Source organism: Vidua chalybeata, chromosome Z, assembly GCF_026979565.1.
Source record: "Vidua chalybeata isolate OUT-0048 chromosome Z, bVidCha1 merged haplotype, whole genome shotgun sequence".
Taxonomy (NCBI): Eukaryota; Metazoa; Chordata; class Aves; order Passeriformes; family Viduidae; genus Vidua; species Vidua chalybeata.
Window position 1 is genome coordinate 23,863,340 of NC_071570.1, and position 16,643 is coordinate 23,879,982.

The 16,643-nt window shown below is 37.3% G+C and overlaps 1 protein-coding gene across 5 annotated transcripts in view; it reads right to left on the reverse strand.

The window, feature by feature from the left end:
- The window catches only part of SMARCA2 (SWI/SNF related, matrix associated, actin dependent regulator of chromatin, subfamily a, member 2), a 118,903-nt gene that overhangs the window by 42,161 nt on the left and 60,099 nt on the right, over positions 1 to 16,643 (reverse strand). For 3 of the 5 annotated variants that reach the window (XM_053969119.1, XM_053969120.1, XM_053969118.1), the window contains exons 21-27: positions 15,519 to 15,626; positions 13,054 to 13,140; positions 12,095 to 12,141; positions 10,567 to 10,733; positions 6,136 to 6,299; positions 5,174 to 5,401; positions 1,653 to 1,730 (exon numbers count right to left, since the gene is read on the reverse strand). In XM_053969119.1, coding sequence (XP_053825094.1) covers positions 1,653 to 1,730; positions 5,174 to 5,401; positions 6,136 to 6,299; positions 10,567 to 10,733; positions 12,095 to 12,141; positions 13,054 to 13,140; positions 15,519 to 15,626 — 879 coding nt within the window. Of the gene's footprint in view, positions 1 to 1,652; positions 1,731 to 5,173; positions 5,402 to 6,135; positions 6,300 to 7,176; positions 7,230 to 8,420; positions 8,464 to 10,566; positions 10,734 to 12,094; positions 12,142 to 13,053; positions 13,141 to 15,518; positions 15,627 to 16,643 lie in introns of those variants that run through there. The other 2 variants (XM_053969122.1, XM_053969121.1) reach the window with 2 other exon arrangements.

Genomic DNA, 16,643 nt, shown 5'->3' on the forward strand with positions numbered 1-16,643 from the left:
GCAGAGCACTGGAACAGGTTCCCCAGGGAAGCTGTCACAGCAGTAAGCCTGACAGAATTCAGGAAGCGTTTGAACAATGCTCTCAGGCACACTGTGTGATTCTTGGCATGTCCTGTGCAGGGCCAGGAGTCGGAATCAACTCTTGTGGGTCCCTTCCAGCTCAACATATTCTATGATTCTGTGAAAATTGTCTTTACTCTAGGCTCCTCAATTTTTTTTTTTTTTTTTTTTTACATTAAATAGTCTTCAAATTTAATACTAAATGTTGAAGAAAACAGATACAAATTCATCAGCTACTTTTAACTATGGATTAGTTATTTCCTTCTGGGTCTGAAGCTGGTCTGAAGCTGGGTCTGAGAAATCAGAAGCTCTTTTCTAGAAGCAAATCCACCTTCATAGGACTAAGGGTATGTTCAGTCAATAATTCAGATGAAATTATTTCTTTTGAGTTTTGGATCAAATGGCCACCTCTTGGTTTGTGTCATGTACATCTCCTTACACTCAAATCACTGATGGAAAAGTTTAAAAAGACAGGTGTCTGTAAGCACTCATTTTCTGTGCAACCTGGCTCTAATGATTTCAGTTCTGATTAATACTTAATGAAGCTTAGCACAAAAACACTAAACTGGCAAATCAGCAAGGACAAAAGAAGTGTCATACAGGGGAATAGGGCCTTTTCCAACAGTGTATGTGAACAACTGTAACTTACACAAAAAGGGCCCCTGCATGCTTGTGTGACAGCAAATTTTTACAGATGAATTCTTAAGCAGAAGACAATGAGGGAATAAAACCTGTACTGTGTACACAGGTTTTGCATTGGTCCTGTCAGCAGTTGTTTCTATGGATACCACCAGATACACTTCCATTTATGCACACAGGAGCGTCTGTGTTGTTCCATCTTGCAGAAGAAAGCAGCTTCTGTAGAATTAGAGGGCATGGTGCTTTACCTTCAGTACTTAAGTATTGCCCTGTACTGGTGTCAGTGAAGTCCAGAGGTCCACTAGCAATCCTCAGACTGTACAAACACTAAAAGGCAAGAGCCATGCCTAGAAAGGCATTTCAGTAATTATTCTATCAGTGCTGCAGTAGCATAAACAAAAAGGGAAGTACTAATAAAAAGAAGTGTCTCACGCTGGAACCACTAGCTCTATTTTGGTAACTGTTCCAACAGTTGTAGCAGCAGAGATGCAGCTAACTGGATTCCTGACAAAACCATCAAAAATACCCCAGTTAACTCACCAAGAAAACAGCACTGTTAGTCTACTAATTTACTACCTTATTAAGTTCCTGTAGTTGTCCTTGCCAATATCAAAGTCCAAAAGTAAGACAAAATGTTGAATACTAATAGTATGCTGTAGAATTAGTAAGCCGAGCTGTAACTGACAGTTTTGCACTATAAATTCCTCACTTTGTGTCAAACTCTTCCTTCAGATTGTCATTGTTTCACTGACAGCAAGCATCTCTGAGGTCTTTGTGTCATTTGAGGAAGTCTGTATTTAAGCAGACAACACTTTTTTCCTCAGATGAGCAATGCAAGTAAATAAAACCTACTTCTCCAGTAAGGTTTTGACAAACTTGAGTGACAAAAAGGTTAAGGCCTTTATTGAAAACACTAGAGAAGATGATTTTTTTAATGATTGCACCATCCTCACCATAAAGAGATCAAATTCCTCCTCACGTCGAGCAATCATCTGATTCAGTGTCTCATCATCAGGTACTTCATCTTCTTCCTGATTAGAAAGGGATAAAATTATTAGGAAGTACTCACATGCACCTTGAACTAACAGCCTCCATCAGCTCACAGCTCCACTGACCCTCTTTCTCTGACAACATGTGGGAAGCACTTAAACTGAAATGAAACCTTTTAAAGTGTTCACCTATTCAGAAGTAACAAAATAACATGGCAAGAATAACAAATAACACTTATTACTACCTTCAAAATTTGAGATTGAGGAAATGACCAAATACAAAACCAGGAAATTTTGACTTGTGGTTTTCCTGGGTCAGAAGCACAGTTAGTGCTTTGGTTAAAATGGATGTATTTCCATTCTGCTATTTTACAATATTCCTGCAGAAATACCATTCTAGACTTTGAAGTTTTTCCCATCAAAGCAAGGAGATTGAAAAATTCCTGAATAAGTTAAAAGAACGAGACATATTTTTATCCTGGAAAATAACCCTGCTGAATCATTTTCTCTTGACAATTTTCTGCTTATAAATTGAGATGTGAACATTCTACTGCAGACAAATGGATTATTTCATAAAAACAGAAACAGACATTAGAAAAACAATTTAGAACTGTAGCATTCAATTGAAAATGTTACAGCTGAAACCATTATGATATCCACTTTAAAACAAAGCCCAAAAATATTCAGTCTTCCTCCCTGAATTATTCTGAAACCACAGATAATGGGTCACTCTACACAGGGCTTCCTGAACCTATATTACACTACACTACAGACCTATAATTCTCCCTAAAAACTCATGTTTTGAGCCCAGTTTAATGGGAGTATAGAACGCTGCAGGTAGCATCCAAAAGCTAATATCCTGTAGCTTATTTTTCAGAAATAATAAGTCATTTATACACATCTTCCCTCCAGTGTCTGGATTTCTACACCTCAGGAAAAAACCCAAAACAGTTCTCATTAATGCAATTCTCGAGGAACACATTTGTACCTTAATGAACATATAATTTAGATTTTAACATGAATCAGGCAACTGGGAAAGTGATTGAGAGAGCTAATTCTTCTCACTTCTAGTCACTGCTCCTTCACTCTTCACAAAAGGAAGTCATATGGTTACTCACACAGAGAAAAAAATATTCTATTATAAATGTGACCATCATGAAAGGGCCACATACTTCCTTATTATCTCTGAGTAACTTCCGACCGGAACAAAATAAGTGATCTTACAGTAGAAGCTGTAACAACAGTGTCTGCATTATCAGCAGTTAGGCTGAATAATTCTGTTGCCAAACAGGTAAGCTTTGCAGAAGAAAAAATTATAAATAAACTCAACTGTTTATTATAAATAAACTCAAAAATTACACTATGAACAAGTAACTTCTAAGCATTTGTCATACAATTGCTATTATTCTAATGAATCTTTCTAAATATACAGAAATTACCTCTCTGCTTTATCTAGTACTGCTAAAAGAAAAAATGGATCAAAAAAAAAAACCCAAAAAAACCAAAACAAAAAAAAACAACAAAAAAACAAACAAAAAAAAAACAAACAGAAGAAAGAAAAATAAGGGGAGTCCTAATGCCAAACTTATAAATGAAACTACTAAAAAAGGATGAACAGAACATAGTACTCTACATACAAGTGTGAAAAGTTTGTAGCATGGGAATAGATTATCAGTAAACACTATCTTTGTTAGACATGCCAGTCCACATTTGTAAGTCAAGGCTGTGTTAATATTGTTGATAATTTAACTTTTAATTGAGAGGTTTACTTTTTTCCCATCAATCTCCCACTTGACACTCCATGCTGCTGCAATGAAGGAGCAATGGCTAACCACTGCAGGATGGTGCAAATTCAATTCCTCCTAGTCCTCAAGAGGTTGAGTGGGCAGACTTTTGTATAGTCTCTGTTCATAAAGAAGTATTACTTGAAAGCTTCAGCTAGGAGTCAGACCGCAATATCAATGCTTTAAAGACTGATGCTGGGCTATGGCAAATAAACAGTTTTTAAATCTGCATCTTCAGGATGGCAGACTAAGTATATTTGAACAACACACAAGAAACAAATTATTCTGAAGTCATCTACAAAATAAGGCATGCAGCAGCCCTGACTTCTGAAACAGTGTCAGATAAATGAAACAGATAAATGCTTCAGAAACAAATGCACTCCAAATTTTAAAGAAAATTCACAGGATTACTGAAAATAGCAGCTGGTTTCAAGTTCATCTATCTACTCATATAGGAAGTGTGGTCTGCTTTAGAACTACAGATTTACTTAATCAAAAATGGTACATATGTATATCACCAAATTTCTGCATTAACACCACAAATAAAAGACAATTACTGATAAAAATGTTTTGTCACTCTTCTTTAATTTCTATGAAAAATACTAAAATACAAAATTTCATCTTAATCATGCTTTTCTAAATGCACAATGCAGAGTTTACACAAAAGGACGAATAATGACTGAAGAAGTAAACTCCTTGTTCTTTAAAACTTTACTCCATATAATGAAGGATGCCAGTGAAACACAGGCTGTAAAATCTCCTATTGGCGTGCACTTTATTCAGACACACAAGCCCCACTCAGAGGCAAGATCAGTCTCAAAAGCTCTGTCTTTAACCAGAACAGGGTATTTCCAATGTGGGAAAAAGTCAGTGCCCATCAAAAATTTCTCTCTGTGTGTCATCAGTATAATCGACACATTTATTTAATTTCTCCCAAATATGGCTTTTGTCAAAATACTAAATTTTGTTCAAATTAAGAGAAGAGTCTGCAATGACAGGTGAAAAATAGGTTCATCACTCCATACTCCAGAGTTCCATAAAAGAACACAATGAAAGGAGAGGGACACTTAGTGTCCCTCACTTCTCACTATTAAAAGAACCTCAATTCCCACTATTAGAAGAAAAGACTTGACAGCTCTTTTTAAACAGCTAATTATTCCTCAAAGAGAAAGTGGTGATGAGAAGTCCAGGCTGTACACAGCACCAGAAAGAAACAGTTACTTTCGGGCTTGTCCTAAGGCCAAGGCATATCAAAGCAGATCTTAACTCTTAAAAAGATTCCAAAGGAAGCAAAATAAGCAGGGTCCTTCAAAACTGAACCTAGGTAGCACTAGCTCCTCAACATGTCTGAAAATCAAATTGCGTAGCTGAACATATATATTGGACTTAGAAAATTGTTTATAATGTGTTCTGGAAAAAATCTTTGTTTGACTGCAGTTATTTGCCAAAAATATAAAGAGTAGAATGGATTTTAAGTTGCAATGCCTAATTCTACACTAAGATTTAATCATAACCATTACATCATAACCACTAGGTTACAGCCTATTACTGTGACCATAAAAAAAGATAAAAACTATTTCTCTAAATGGATGGTAAGAAATAATAATGAAAGTTTTAATTTCAAGAGTTATGTCACTCTTTGTAAATGATGAATAAAAGAAGCGTCAGTACTTCCTGAGTAATTATTTCTGATTACCTTACCTCATTTTCTTCTTCATGCTCCAATATAGCTTGGAGGAATGCTCTCCTTTCATGGCTTGAAGATTTCTGATCAAACATTCCTGCCTGAATAACTTTTTGATCTACATTCAGCTTATACTTTGCCGCAGCAAGTATCTTCTCTTCCACACTGTTCACAGTGCACAGTCGCAGGACTCTAACTTCATTCTGCTGACCAATTCGGTGAGCTCTATCCTGGGCCTGCAAGTCCTATTAGGCAAAGAACACAGAGAGTAATTTAACAGAGTGAACACAGATAGTAAAACTCTTTTTAGTCTTGCTTCCCTTACATTTTACATGTGGTCATTGAGTATTATGTGATTTGCATACATTGGCACAATAGCTGAAAACATACACATGAGTATGTACTCACTTACTTTCTTACAAATAAGAAAAAGAAAGGTATCAAAGGCATCATTCAGTTACCCCTTCTGGCTCTTTAAAACAAGCCAAAGTGGTGTGATATCCTCTTTTTCTGGTATCTGTATTTACAACTAACCACCACAGAGTAAGCTCAGTGCCTCAGGCCAAGACTACTACACTCACATGGTTACCTAATTTCATGAGACAGGTAGCATTCAGCATAGCCTTTACTGAAGTATTACAAACTACCTACCAAAGGCTAGCAAGCTGGTTATTATATTCTAAGGGTTAAAGAATGAGTACAGTTACACAAACGAAGCAGGTTTTTAACACTGCTAGCACTGAGGATACCCCCAAGACTCAGATAAAACACGTATGTAGGCACAGAATTAGTTCACCAATTCAAACCAAAACATTTCCTGATTGTGGCAGTTTGTCTCACTAATACCTCTCAAAGAAGCATTTTATCTCTTACTTGGATTTTTTCCTTTCTTCCCAGGCTACATCATTTACTTAAAGAAGCAACTCAAAAAAGCATCATGGATTCTTTGCACATTTTATGAAGATAAAATAAATACAACCTGATGAGGATTCCAGTCACTATCAAAGATTATAACAGTGTCAGCAGCCTGGAGATTTAAGCCTAGCCCTCCAGCCCTTGTACTCAGCAAGAAGATAAAGTACTGTGATCCAGGTTCATTGAACTTTTTCAACAGAGCAGCTCGATCCTCTGATTTTGTTGTGCCTGAAAAAAAGAAATTAAAAATATCATATAATAAAGTTGTGTACTGAAATAATGTAAATACAGTGTCTGTTGCTAAAACTACATGTAAAGGGGTTATTTTAGTGCACTGCTTTTTGACATTTCTGCCACATTTTCCATAACACTGGCCATGAATGTTTAGGTCAACTGCCTATCACACCTATGAGATTCTTCTAAAGATTTCTTTAAATGCATTTGTTTTGACATTTCTAAAGTAGATCTTAAAATGCTGGCTAACATTGTTATACCTTTTTATAACTCACATAAATTTCAACTGAAACTACTATACACAAACAGAAGAGAGCTCTAGTTTTGATTAATGCCTTCTGGTTAGAGCAACATTAAATATTTTTAAAAGCTACTTATATAGAGATTTATCAAAATGTCACTATTTGCCTTTGGAGTCATAGTTAATACCAAAAGACTTCAAATTCTTAAAATGTCCCATCTGGAGGGTGATATATGATAGAAGATGACAATACAAGTTTTTTTTTTTAATTACTATGATGGGCTGTTCCCCAGCTGGCTTCCAGATACACACCCCTGCCTCCCCACACTCAGCAGTACATGGGGAGGAAATAAAACAGAAAAGCTCCTGTGCTGCGAAAAAGGCAGCTTAATAGAAGTGAAAGGTGTGTGTGCAAGGACAAGAAGAGGAATTTTTTTGCACTTCCCAGCAGCAAACAGATGTCCAGCTGCTTCCTGGGAAGCAGGACCTCAACACCTGTAATGACTAATTGGGAAGACAAATGCCATAACAAGTGATGCCTCTTTTCCCTCAGGTTTTATTGCTGTTCACAATCCTTTGGTCAACCTCGGTCAGCTGTCTTATCTGGGTCCCAGTTCAATGCAGACTTACAGGCCTTGGCGGGGAGGGGTGTTTGGAGAGAAAGCCTTGACACTGCAAGTGCTGCTTAGCAATAGCCTGACACTGGGGTGATGTCACTGGTGGAGTTACAAATGCAAAGCACAGCATTACATTGGCTGCTAGGAGGAAAACTAACTCCACCTATCTGTAGCCATCACAATCACACAGCCAAACTGCTGGCCCACGGATGACACAGTGAACCCAATAAGCACATAAATTGGGTAGGAAACACTCCATGTAAGAAGACAGCTGGACAGAACCTGGATAGATTGCATCCCTGTATGAGAGATAACTGTCATTATGAAACAGGAAAGGAAGAAAAAGGGTTTATCTAATTTAATGAACTACCTGAAAAAGACAATGAGGTGTATTTACCATATTGTGTCTTGCCATAAACATTCTAACATGAAAAGGAATTCATTTAAAAATACATGATGTAAAGTAATCTGAAACATTTGAAATGTAATGTATTTTATCTGTCTTGAATAGAAGGATTAAAACACAAGAAGGCCAGAGGTGTGAAGAGCTTTGTTAGCATGGGAATATGTTCTTCAGACAGTTTTGGCATTCTATGGCACAGTGAGATAGCTCATTTGTGTGTCCATTTCATAATCCCATTTTACATTCAAGGATAATACTGGTTCAACTTCATGTTCATTAATATCAGTAAAGGATGAGAATATTTCTTGGTACTACTTTTTCTTCTGAGTAAAACACAAAGCTAAGAGTCAATTTAAAACACTGTTAAAATATTCAGAAGAAACTTCAAGTCTCACTTATGCTCTTCTCTGTATTTACCTTAAAACACTGCTTCTCTACTAAAAAGTATTCTGATAAATGCTGCTGGTCCTGTGTAATACTATAATGTGTGAGATAAAACATTATGTAAAAATGATCACTATTTAAGAAGCTCAGTATGAGGCAGAGATCATCAACATGGAAGAAGACCTCTTTCAAACAGATTTAAAACTGAAGTGGACTATGCTATTTAAAATTTTTCTTTCATAGAATTGTGGGAATCAATTACCAGATTAAATAGATTGGAAAACACCTCTGAGATGATTGAGTTCAACCTTTGATTAAACACTACCTTGTGTACTCAATCACAGCACTAAGGGCTACACCCAATCTTTCCTCAAGTCACCTTCAGGGATGGTGACTTCCCCATGTTCCTGGGCAAGCCATTCCAATGCCCAATCACCCCTTCTGTGAAGAAATGCCTCCTAATGTCCAACCTGAACTTCCCCTGGTGCACCTTGAGACTGTGTCCTCTTGTCCTGTCACTGGCTGCCTGAGAGCAGACACTGACTTCCACCTGCCTACACCTTCAGTTGTAGAGTGTGATGAGGTCATGCTGCATCCTGGGTTTGGGTTCAGCTTAGGGGTTCTGATGTATGTTAGTTAGCAGAGTCCTGTGTACCCACATGCACCCTCTGTGTTTCCCCCTGCCGCGGTGGTTAGCTCCAGGCTCCCTACTATTGGAGCCTCCCCACGCCACTCCTGTAACCACTCCCCCGTCCAGTCCTGAGAATTCTGTGTCCGTCACCCTGTTCCCGTGACCTCACTCACCCCGAGGCCCTGTGTCTGCCCCTGTCACGTTCCCGTTGGTCACCATGGTCTATGCCATCACCATGGCGCCTGCCCTCCATTGGGCGGGAGAGCCTTCGCCCTCCCTGCCCCACCCCTATATCATCCCATGGCTCCCCAGTCCTGGGGCCATTTTCGTCCACGCGGAGTTGGGAGCAGTCTGCGGCTTCTCCACCGCGGCTCCCACAGCCATTAAAGCCTTCAGCCACCACGTGGACAGATTTGGACAATTCCCTTGCCTCTTTGTTTTCTCCCTCATGCTGAGGGCAAAGCGCGGCCAGCCCGCCACGGTGCGCAGCATCAGAAGCGCCTGGGAATCATGACAAGCGCCGGCCCTGACCAGAAGATGAGGCACCTGAAGCCGGGCACTCAGGAGCTGACTGGGGCTGAGAAAAATGACACATTGTTGCTAGTGGTGCCCAATGTGGGGCCACGGCCAGCGCAAAGCTGCAGCGTAGGCAGAGAATCTCTGCGAAACACCAGGAGCCGCACAGAGTGCTGCTGCCGCCGCGAAGCCGACCAGTGAGCGCTGCTGCCAAGATGAGCGAGTGCGGTCCGCGCAGAGAACTGCCGCCGCCGCATTGTCGCTAGGTCATCCCCAACACTCCTCTTCTCCAGGCTAAACAACCCCAGCTCCACCAGCTGCTTCTTCCAGACCCTCCATCAGCACTGCTGCCCTTCCCTGGAGATGCTCCAGCACCTTAATGTTCTTCTTGGAGTGAGGAACCCAGAACTGAACACAGAACTGACAGTATGGCCTCTCCAGTGGGTACTCACTGAGTACAGGGGACAATCCCTGCCCTGGTCCTGCTGGCCACACTGTTGCTGGTACAGGCCAGGATGTCACTGGCCTTCCTGGCCACCTGGGCACACCCTGGCTCATGTTCAGTCACCAGCACCCCCAGGTCCTTTTCCTGTGGGCAGCTCTGCAGCCACTCTGTCCCAGCCTGTGGCACTGCCTGGGGTTGTTGTGACCCAAGGGCAGTATGTGAATCTACTGAGAGTACATTCAATCCCCTCATCCAGATCATGCACAAAGATATTGAATACTCAACAGAGATACTGAACAGAATAAAGACATTAGTATCTAAAATGTTTCTAAACCATATTTTTGTTCGAAGCAGTAAAACATATCTACACATGAAGAAATTGAGGCTTTTGATCTTCCTGTGAAATTCAGGAATCATGCTGAAATTCAGCTATTCTGTGAAGTATAACAGTGGAATTTTAAACAGACAAAAATGAATTTATTCCACTGCAATACAGGCCTAACACTGGCATTATCATCTCTTATCATGAAAATATTTTTAGGCAACTTAAATAGCGATGACTGATTGGGAACCTTGGATTTTAAACCCTATGTGAAAAAGAGACGAGCCTCCAAGCAGCAAATTTATACATAAGCTGCATTCTTGGAATAGACCTCAGTGTTTATCAAAAGAATCAATTGACCAAATGATGTGCAGGATAAATAGATAACAGAAAACACTAAAAGAGACAGAGAAAATTATTTCTACCAACAGAAGCAAAAGTATGTCTTTCTTAGTACCTTCCCTGCCTGGAAGAATATGGGAAATTCTAGTAAACTACCACTGAAGGGTCTAATGGCATAATTTCATGGTAAATACACTTGCAGGATTATAAAATAGTATTTTGAACCTGTTTTCACTCTTGTATAGTCACAACACAGCACTGTTATGAAAACACTAGGAGGAGAACCCAGGGATCCCATGCCCAAACTAATGAGGGAGACCTCTTATCTTAGTATTTATCCTTCTTTTCCGTTTAGCTTACCATCAAGACGCAGGTAAAGGAAATTTCGAAAAGCAAAGTAGTCTTCCATAATGGTCATGAGTGATGTCATTTGACAGAAAAGAAGCACACGATGGTTAGTAGCTCGCAACTTTGGTAGAATACGATCGAGTAGCTCAAACTTCCCTGAGGCCCGATAAAGTTCAGCTCTGTTGGAGAGAAGCAGAACAGTAAATACCAGAATAAGCCCACATTTAGAAGTCTGTTGTCATTATCATGTCAGAGTATAACAAAAAGACTAATTTACTTAATCTAAACAAGACTAATAGCACTTTTCTTTCTTTAAAATTGCACATGTTGATTAAAATAAACACATGTGAAGTCCCATTCCCCTGAATTTTAAAATTGTGCTGACTTTCAATCATTCAATTCTTTTTCATTATTTATTAAAATAAATGTCATTTCTTAGCTAGATAAGGATTCTATAAGCTAAGACATTCACCTGCTACTTTGTTTTCAACTTGCACTAAAACCAACTTTCAATTGCAACTGCAGTTTTAAATTGTATTCATCAGGCATTTGCTGGAAAGACCCCCTTTCCACTCAACTATCACACACATGGAAGTGAAATATTGCAAACTGAACTAATATATGGAGATAGTGGCAGGGGTCTGTTTACTCTTTACCCATACAACCTTAGTTGTCCCAATTAGTGTTTAGCTGCTTTGATTAGCTACTCTTTTGTCTTCTATGCAAGAATTCCAAAATTTACTCCTAGCACTGAAATTCAACCCACAACCCAGAAAATTAATATAAATAAGTAGAAAGTCTAAATAAGCACCACAGTGAAACACTTTACAGAAATGAACTTCATGCAACTATTCTCTATCGCTGAGTCTGCACTCTCAAAATACAATCATTAGCAATGGCACAAAATCCAGAATATACACAGAGTTCTGATATGCATATCTGTAATCAGCCAAAGACTAAATTGTTTAAGAGACAAGTATTCTGGTATACTAGCTAAGGACATGAAGAGTCTGGTATACTAGATAAAGAAAAAAAAAAAACCATTAGTATCTAAACAAGAAGAAAGTTAGGTAGATGACACACACTTTTTGTTTAGAAAGTACCCATTAACTTGACAGCTGCACGGAGTGTCAAGAAAAATAAAACAAATCTTCATTTCAGATAATGGAAGAAATGGTAATTTAATTTGGAAAAGAGATAGTAAAAAAGGGAAAGTAGACAGCAAAAGTAACAATATAGAGAAGAAAATTCTAACAGATATTGCTAAAGAGTCATCTCAATGAATTTCAGATGGTATATTTTTTCAAAATAAGGGGGAAGGAAGACCCAAGTCTTTTCTGTCTGCCATTCTGAAAGAGATGGACAGTCATGAAAAGATCTTATAACACTTCTAGTACTATTAGGTTTTGCTTTACATATGTGCCCCGTACTACTTCTGCCTCTGTATAAAATGCTTGAGTTTCCCAACATGTAGCTTCCAGAAAAACAATGTGATCATTAATTCCAATACAACACTATGGACAGCAGGAAAAACAGTTACCCATTAATGACACCATTTGAGTAGCCCAGATGTTCAGCGAAGGACTCCTGCAAAGATATAAGCAATAAACATAAGACAAACTACACAGCAATCAAAAACTATGCACTCTTATAGAAATCAAATTAAATATATGAGCATTGTGGTTTGAGTTCAATGATGTTCGTACTCTTCAAAACCACCTTGTGGCAACAGTGCTCTCCTTAATGTTTTCCTGCACTATTATTTAAAATTCATGATTTCCAGAAGTGACTTCTGCAGCATACATTTTACCAGATTATAAATAGAGTAGAATACTAATTAATAGATACTTATCAGCAGAAGATCCATCTGCAAATTACTCAATTTAATTACTCAGCATACAAGGTCATGAAGAGAGAAAACTAAAACAACAATAATAATAATACATCATAGTAGGCACTTAATTATATTTTCATAAATTTGGCAATATTCCAGATATCTATGACACTTTCTATCTTTTCACATATATTATACTGATATACTTAGGTCCTACTGAGAGATGGTATATAGATAGTACATTTTTGCTGAAAAAACAAGATGGACGGAATAGAACAACTGTAGTTGACATTGCAGAAGATTAGCAGTCTGCTAACTACAGAGATTATACACATGACATTTTGAACCAGTGTCTATACATAATGAATTTGGTATATATGAATATCAAGTTGCTCTGGGTTGTCTTAAATTAACAAAAAACTCTTCACATCTTGAAGACACTGCTCCAAAATTAACTACTTGAAAAACAGACTTTGGATTATCAATAAAAAGATGGCACTTGTTGGCTATAATACATGTTTTTTTCAAATCTGTCCTTTCCAGTATAAATTATGTAGACAGAGATGTCCCCTCCCACACACATAAGCTTCAGCAGCAGTTTTCTATTATCCCATCCTATTTTATTGAATAAAAACAACTCTCAAAATCAGACCTATCAGTCTTACCTCAATGTGTTGAAACATGTATGGGTGATTGCATATCTTTCTCAATTGCATGATAGTGTTCATAAGAGTTTTTGCTCCGCCTTTTCCCTATGGGTACAATAGGGAACAATGCGAACCAAATTATTAATTTCTTAGCTTATGAATATACCCTTTTAACATATTTTAATCCTAAACCCATGGGATCACTAATTAAAAAAAAAAAATAAGGAAATCAAAAAACAACAAAACTCTACAGTAAGAAAAAAACAAACCAGGACAAACCGAAACAACAAAAATCAAAAAGCTATTGCCTTGCTCTATAAATTCATCTGTCATAAGGATGCTCTGTTATGAAAACAGAAGACCTGGAAGTAATCGACAAAGTGCACTACATTTCTACCTGTAGTATTCTTGGAGGGAAGCAAAGCATCTACTGTCCTGATTATTTATACTTTTTACTACGAAACCATACAAACTCCATAATGTCTGAACCCTCTAACAGAAGTAATTCTAGCTGGATTATTTTCAATTCCATAGTAACTTCTCCAATCTGTTAACTCAATATATGGGTTTCTCACTCCAGGCCAAGCAAAACATGAGGCCAGAGGTACTAAAATGTTAAAGCTCAACAAGTTCATGAGTCATCTTACTATTTAAGAAAGTATATTCTCAAAACATATACTACAGTTAATCTTGTAGAACCAGGATACTCATCAGACACTCAGGTGTGCCAGACCAAACTGTATGGTTAAAAACTAACTGCAGCTGGTCAGTGTAAGTTTGAGAATATTGTATCACATTAACATTGCCAAAAACTTGTTGCTTTCAAATGCCATTTTGTTTTGTTGCCATTTTATCAAAATGTGATCAGAGTGGCATCAATATTCCAAGTATGACTAATTCAGATCTATTTTAAAAATCCCAGCCAAAACAATTAACCAATTTTAAACTAGGGGAAAATACAGTACTTAATTATAATATATACTAGCAATATTCTAGTCTTTTATGGGAAGTACACTGAAATCATAACTTTCACCTAGAGCAGAGATAATCCATTTGAAGGGGGCACTCCATATATTTAAAACTTGGTTTTGTTCTTTCTAAGATCATCTTAAATTTGCTCCAAAAATGCAGTTCAGATTTGTTATAAAAAAAAATTTCCTAGAGTTTCCATCTGAGTGAATTGTCTCTAATCTCAGCTGGATCCAGGCCAGACCTGCAGAAGGACATGATTTTTTTCCTAACAGTGGTTGTCTGATCATTGAAGCCAAGCAATCTTAACAACCACCTCCCTATGCTGACAACAGGTAGCAGTGATAACAGTTTGATTTAACATTTAAAGAAAAAAGTCAATTAAGAGAAGGTTGCAAGAAAGGAAAAATTTTAGCCCCTTGGGGAGAGAGGAAGACAAGGGAAATGCTCAGAAGACAGAAAAGGCAATTTTTAGTGGTTAATCACAAAGCTAGGTAGAGAAACAGGTAGAACAAAATACACAGAAGTGTCTGAGCAAATGAAAGAAAGAGACCAGAAAAGGAAATAGAAGACTGTGATACAAAATGAAATTTTTAGGACAAACATAAAGACATCAAGCTGAGAAAGTGCATTAAAAAATACAACTGAGGAACATGATTTAGTGTCTAAAAAGTGTTCAAACTATGAAGATGCATTTCAGTATCCAGTGAAAAAGAGCTCCTTTTCTGGAGTTTAATTAAGCACCAGTAAAGAAAACTAGGAAGGTATATTAAGATACTGAATAAAAAAATCACCTGTACCAATGCAACCTGGAAAAGGATAATGGAAAGATGGTATGCGCACTGCATCAGCAATATACACACTAGAGGGTGCAAACTGGAACTCTTACATTCTAGATATTCTGCAGGGTCTGTTCAAAGTATTTCACATTTACTACAGTATTTCAAATTTGTAATAATGCGGAAAGCTGATGAATGGCAATTTCTTTACTTAGTAGTGATTGGATCAAACCCCACAACAGCATAACCAACATTTACTAATACAAAGTCTAGATCTCACTATATGACTTTGAATCTTACTGATCCCTTAAAGAATTTTGTCACCAACAGACTTTTTAAGGATAAATGCAAGCATACAGTCCTAGCTAACTGAAACAAGACTTAGCTAATAACTCTGAAAGACAAGATAAATGACCTTCTGTAGCCATCACTCCCACAATCACAATTATTCAGATATATTATTGAATTAAGCTCAGCCAAGGGAAGTGCAGTTTTTGTCTCAAATATTGCCCATTTGCAGAAAGGCAGTGAAACTACACTGAATACAACTGAGTGCAACCACACTTCTCCCTGTGAATAGCTGCAGTCTTGTAACTGAAAGGTATGCCTGAAATTTCCCATGGGAGATATCTGCAGTAAGAGTCTACGTATTAATTTTATAAAACAGAAGTCGTGTTGTTAACATGTTCACTCTTAATACATTATTTCCTTCATATTTTAGTCTTTCTTTTGTACCTTCTTGTCTTTTTCAGAACCATCCGTGAGCAGGATTCCCTTGGCTTGCATGTGACGGTACAGGATCTTTTGAAGAGCTGACATATCACATTTGATCACATATTCCACCTGGTATAAAAAAAAAACCAACAAAACTATGAACACACGGACATAATAATGTTAGTAGGATCTAACTATAGGTTCTTGTCATTCCACAACAAAACAAAAAAAATATATTAATCTTTTATCTGAACCATATCACCACATAAAATGTCAATGACCAGCAATCCAACTGCAAGCACAGAAATGAGTATTTGTGAGTCACAGTTGCAGTGAGGCAACTTTACTTCTCACTATGTAACTTTTAAAAACTAGAAAAAAAAAAAAAAAAAAAAAAAAAAAAAAAAAAAAAAAAAAGTAAATTAATTTTAAAATTAACATGCAACTAAAAGCCTATTTTATGTTTAATAACCAACTGAATTTATTGTGTCTGTTCATATTATAAAAATATCAGCAAGTCATAATAAAAATATCATCACTGTATATCTACTAATTAAGAATCTCTCATAGATCCTAACTGGCATACTGTTTATCTAGACTATCACCGTTTTCTCAACATCCACCAAAACACTAGGAATTAATACAGTACTGTATGATTGCTACATTCAGCCTGACTTGTTCAGTTTTGAACAAAATTATATTTAGTTCTTAACTGCATACCATCAGATTTAAAAACAGTAACAGAAAAACTTCTCACACCAATTCAGTGTAATTTTTTCTACTGCCCAATATCCAGATTATAGTCACTATGTTTTTATTAAGTTATGTCAAATAAAAACTGTAACATAACAAAACCACACTAGTGGCTAGAAATCTTTCAAGCTGTGAAAAAAAGATAATGCATAAGATTCGTAATGTTTAATAAATAAACAGGAAGAAAACTATCAGGTTATTTTCTTCTCAGAGAGACAGAAGTATAAACTTCTTAAAGAGAAGTGACTCTTTAATGTTTACCAAGATTTGCAAGAGCAAATGAACCTGATTAGTAGGCTTTTGTCCCCAGGTTCAATCCTCATGGTTGGATAAACTCCTTTTGTCAAGATAATGGCAACAAAAAGAAACATGGTCTTCTGAGTATGAGTGTGT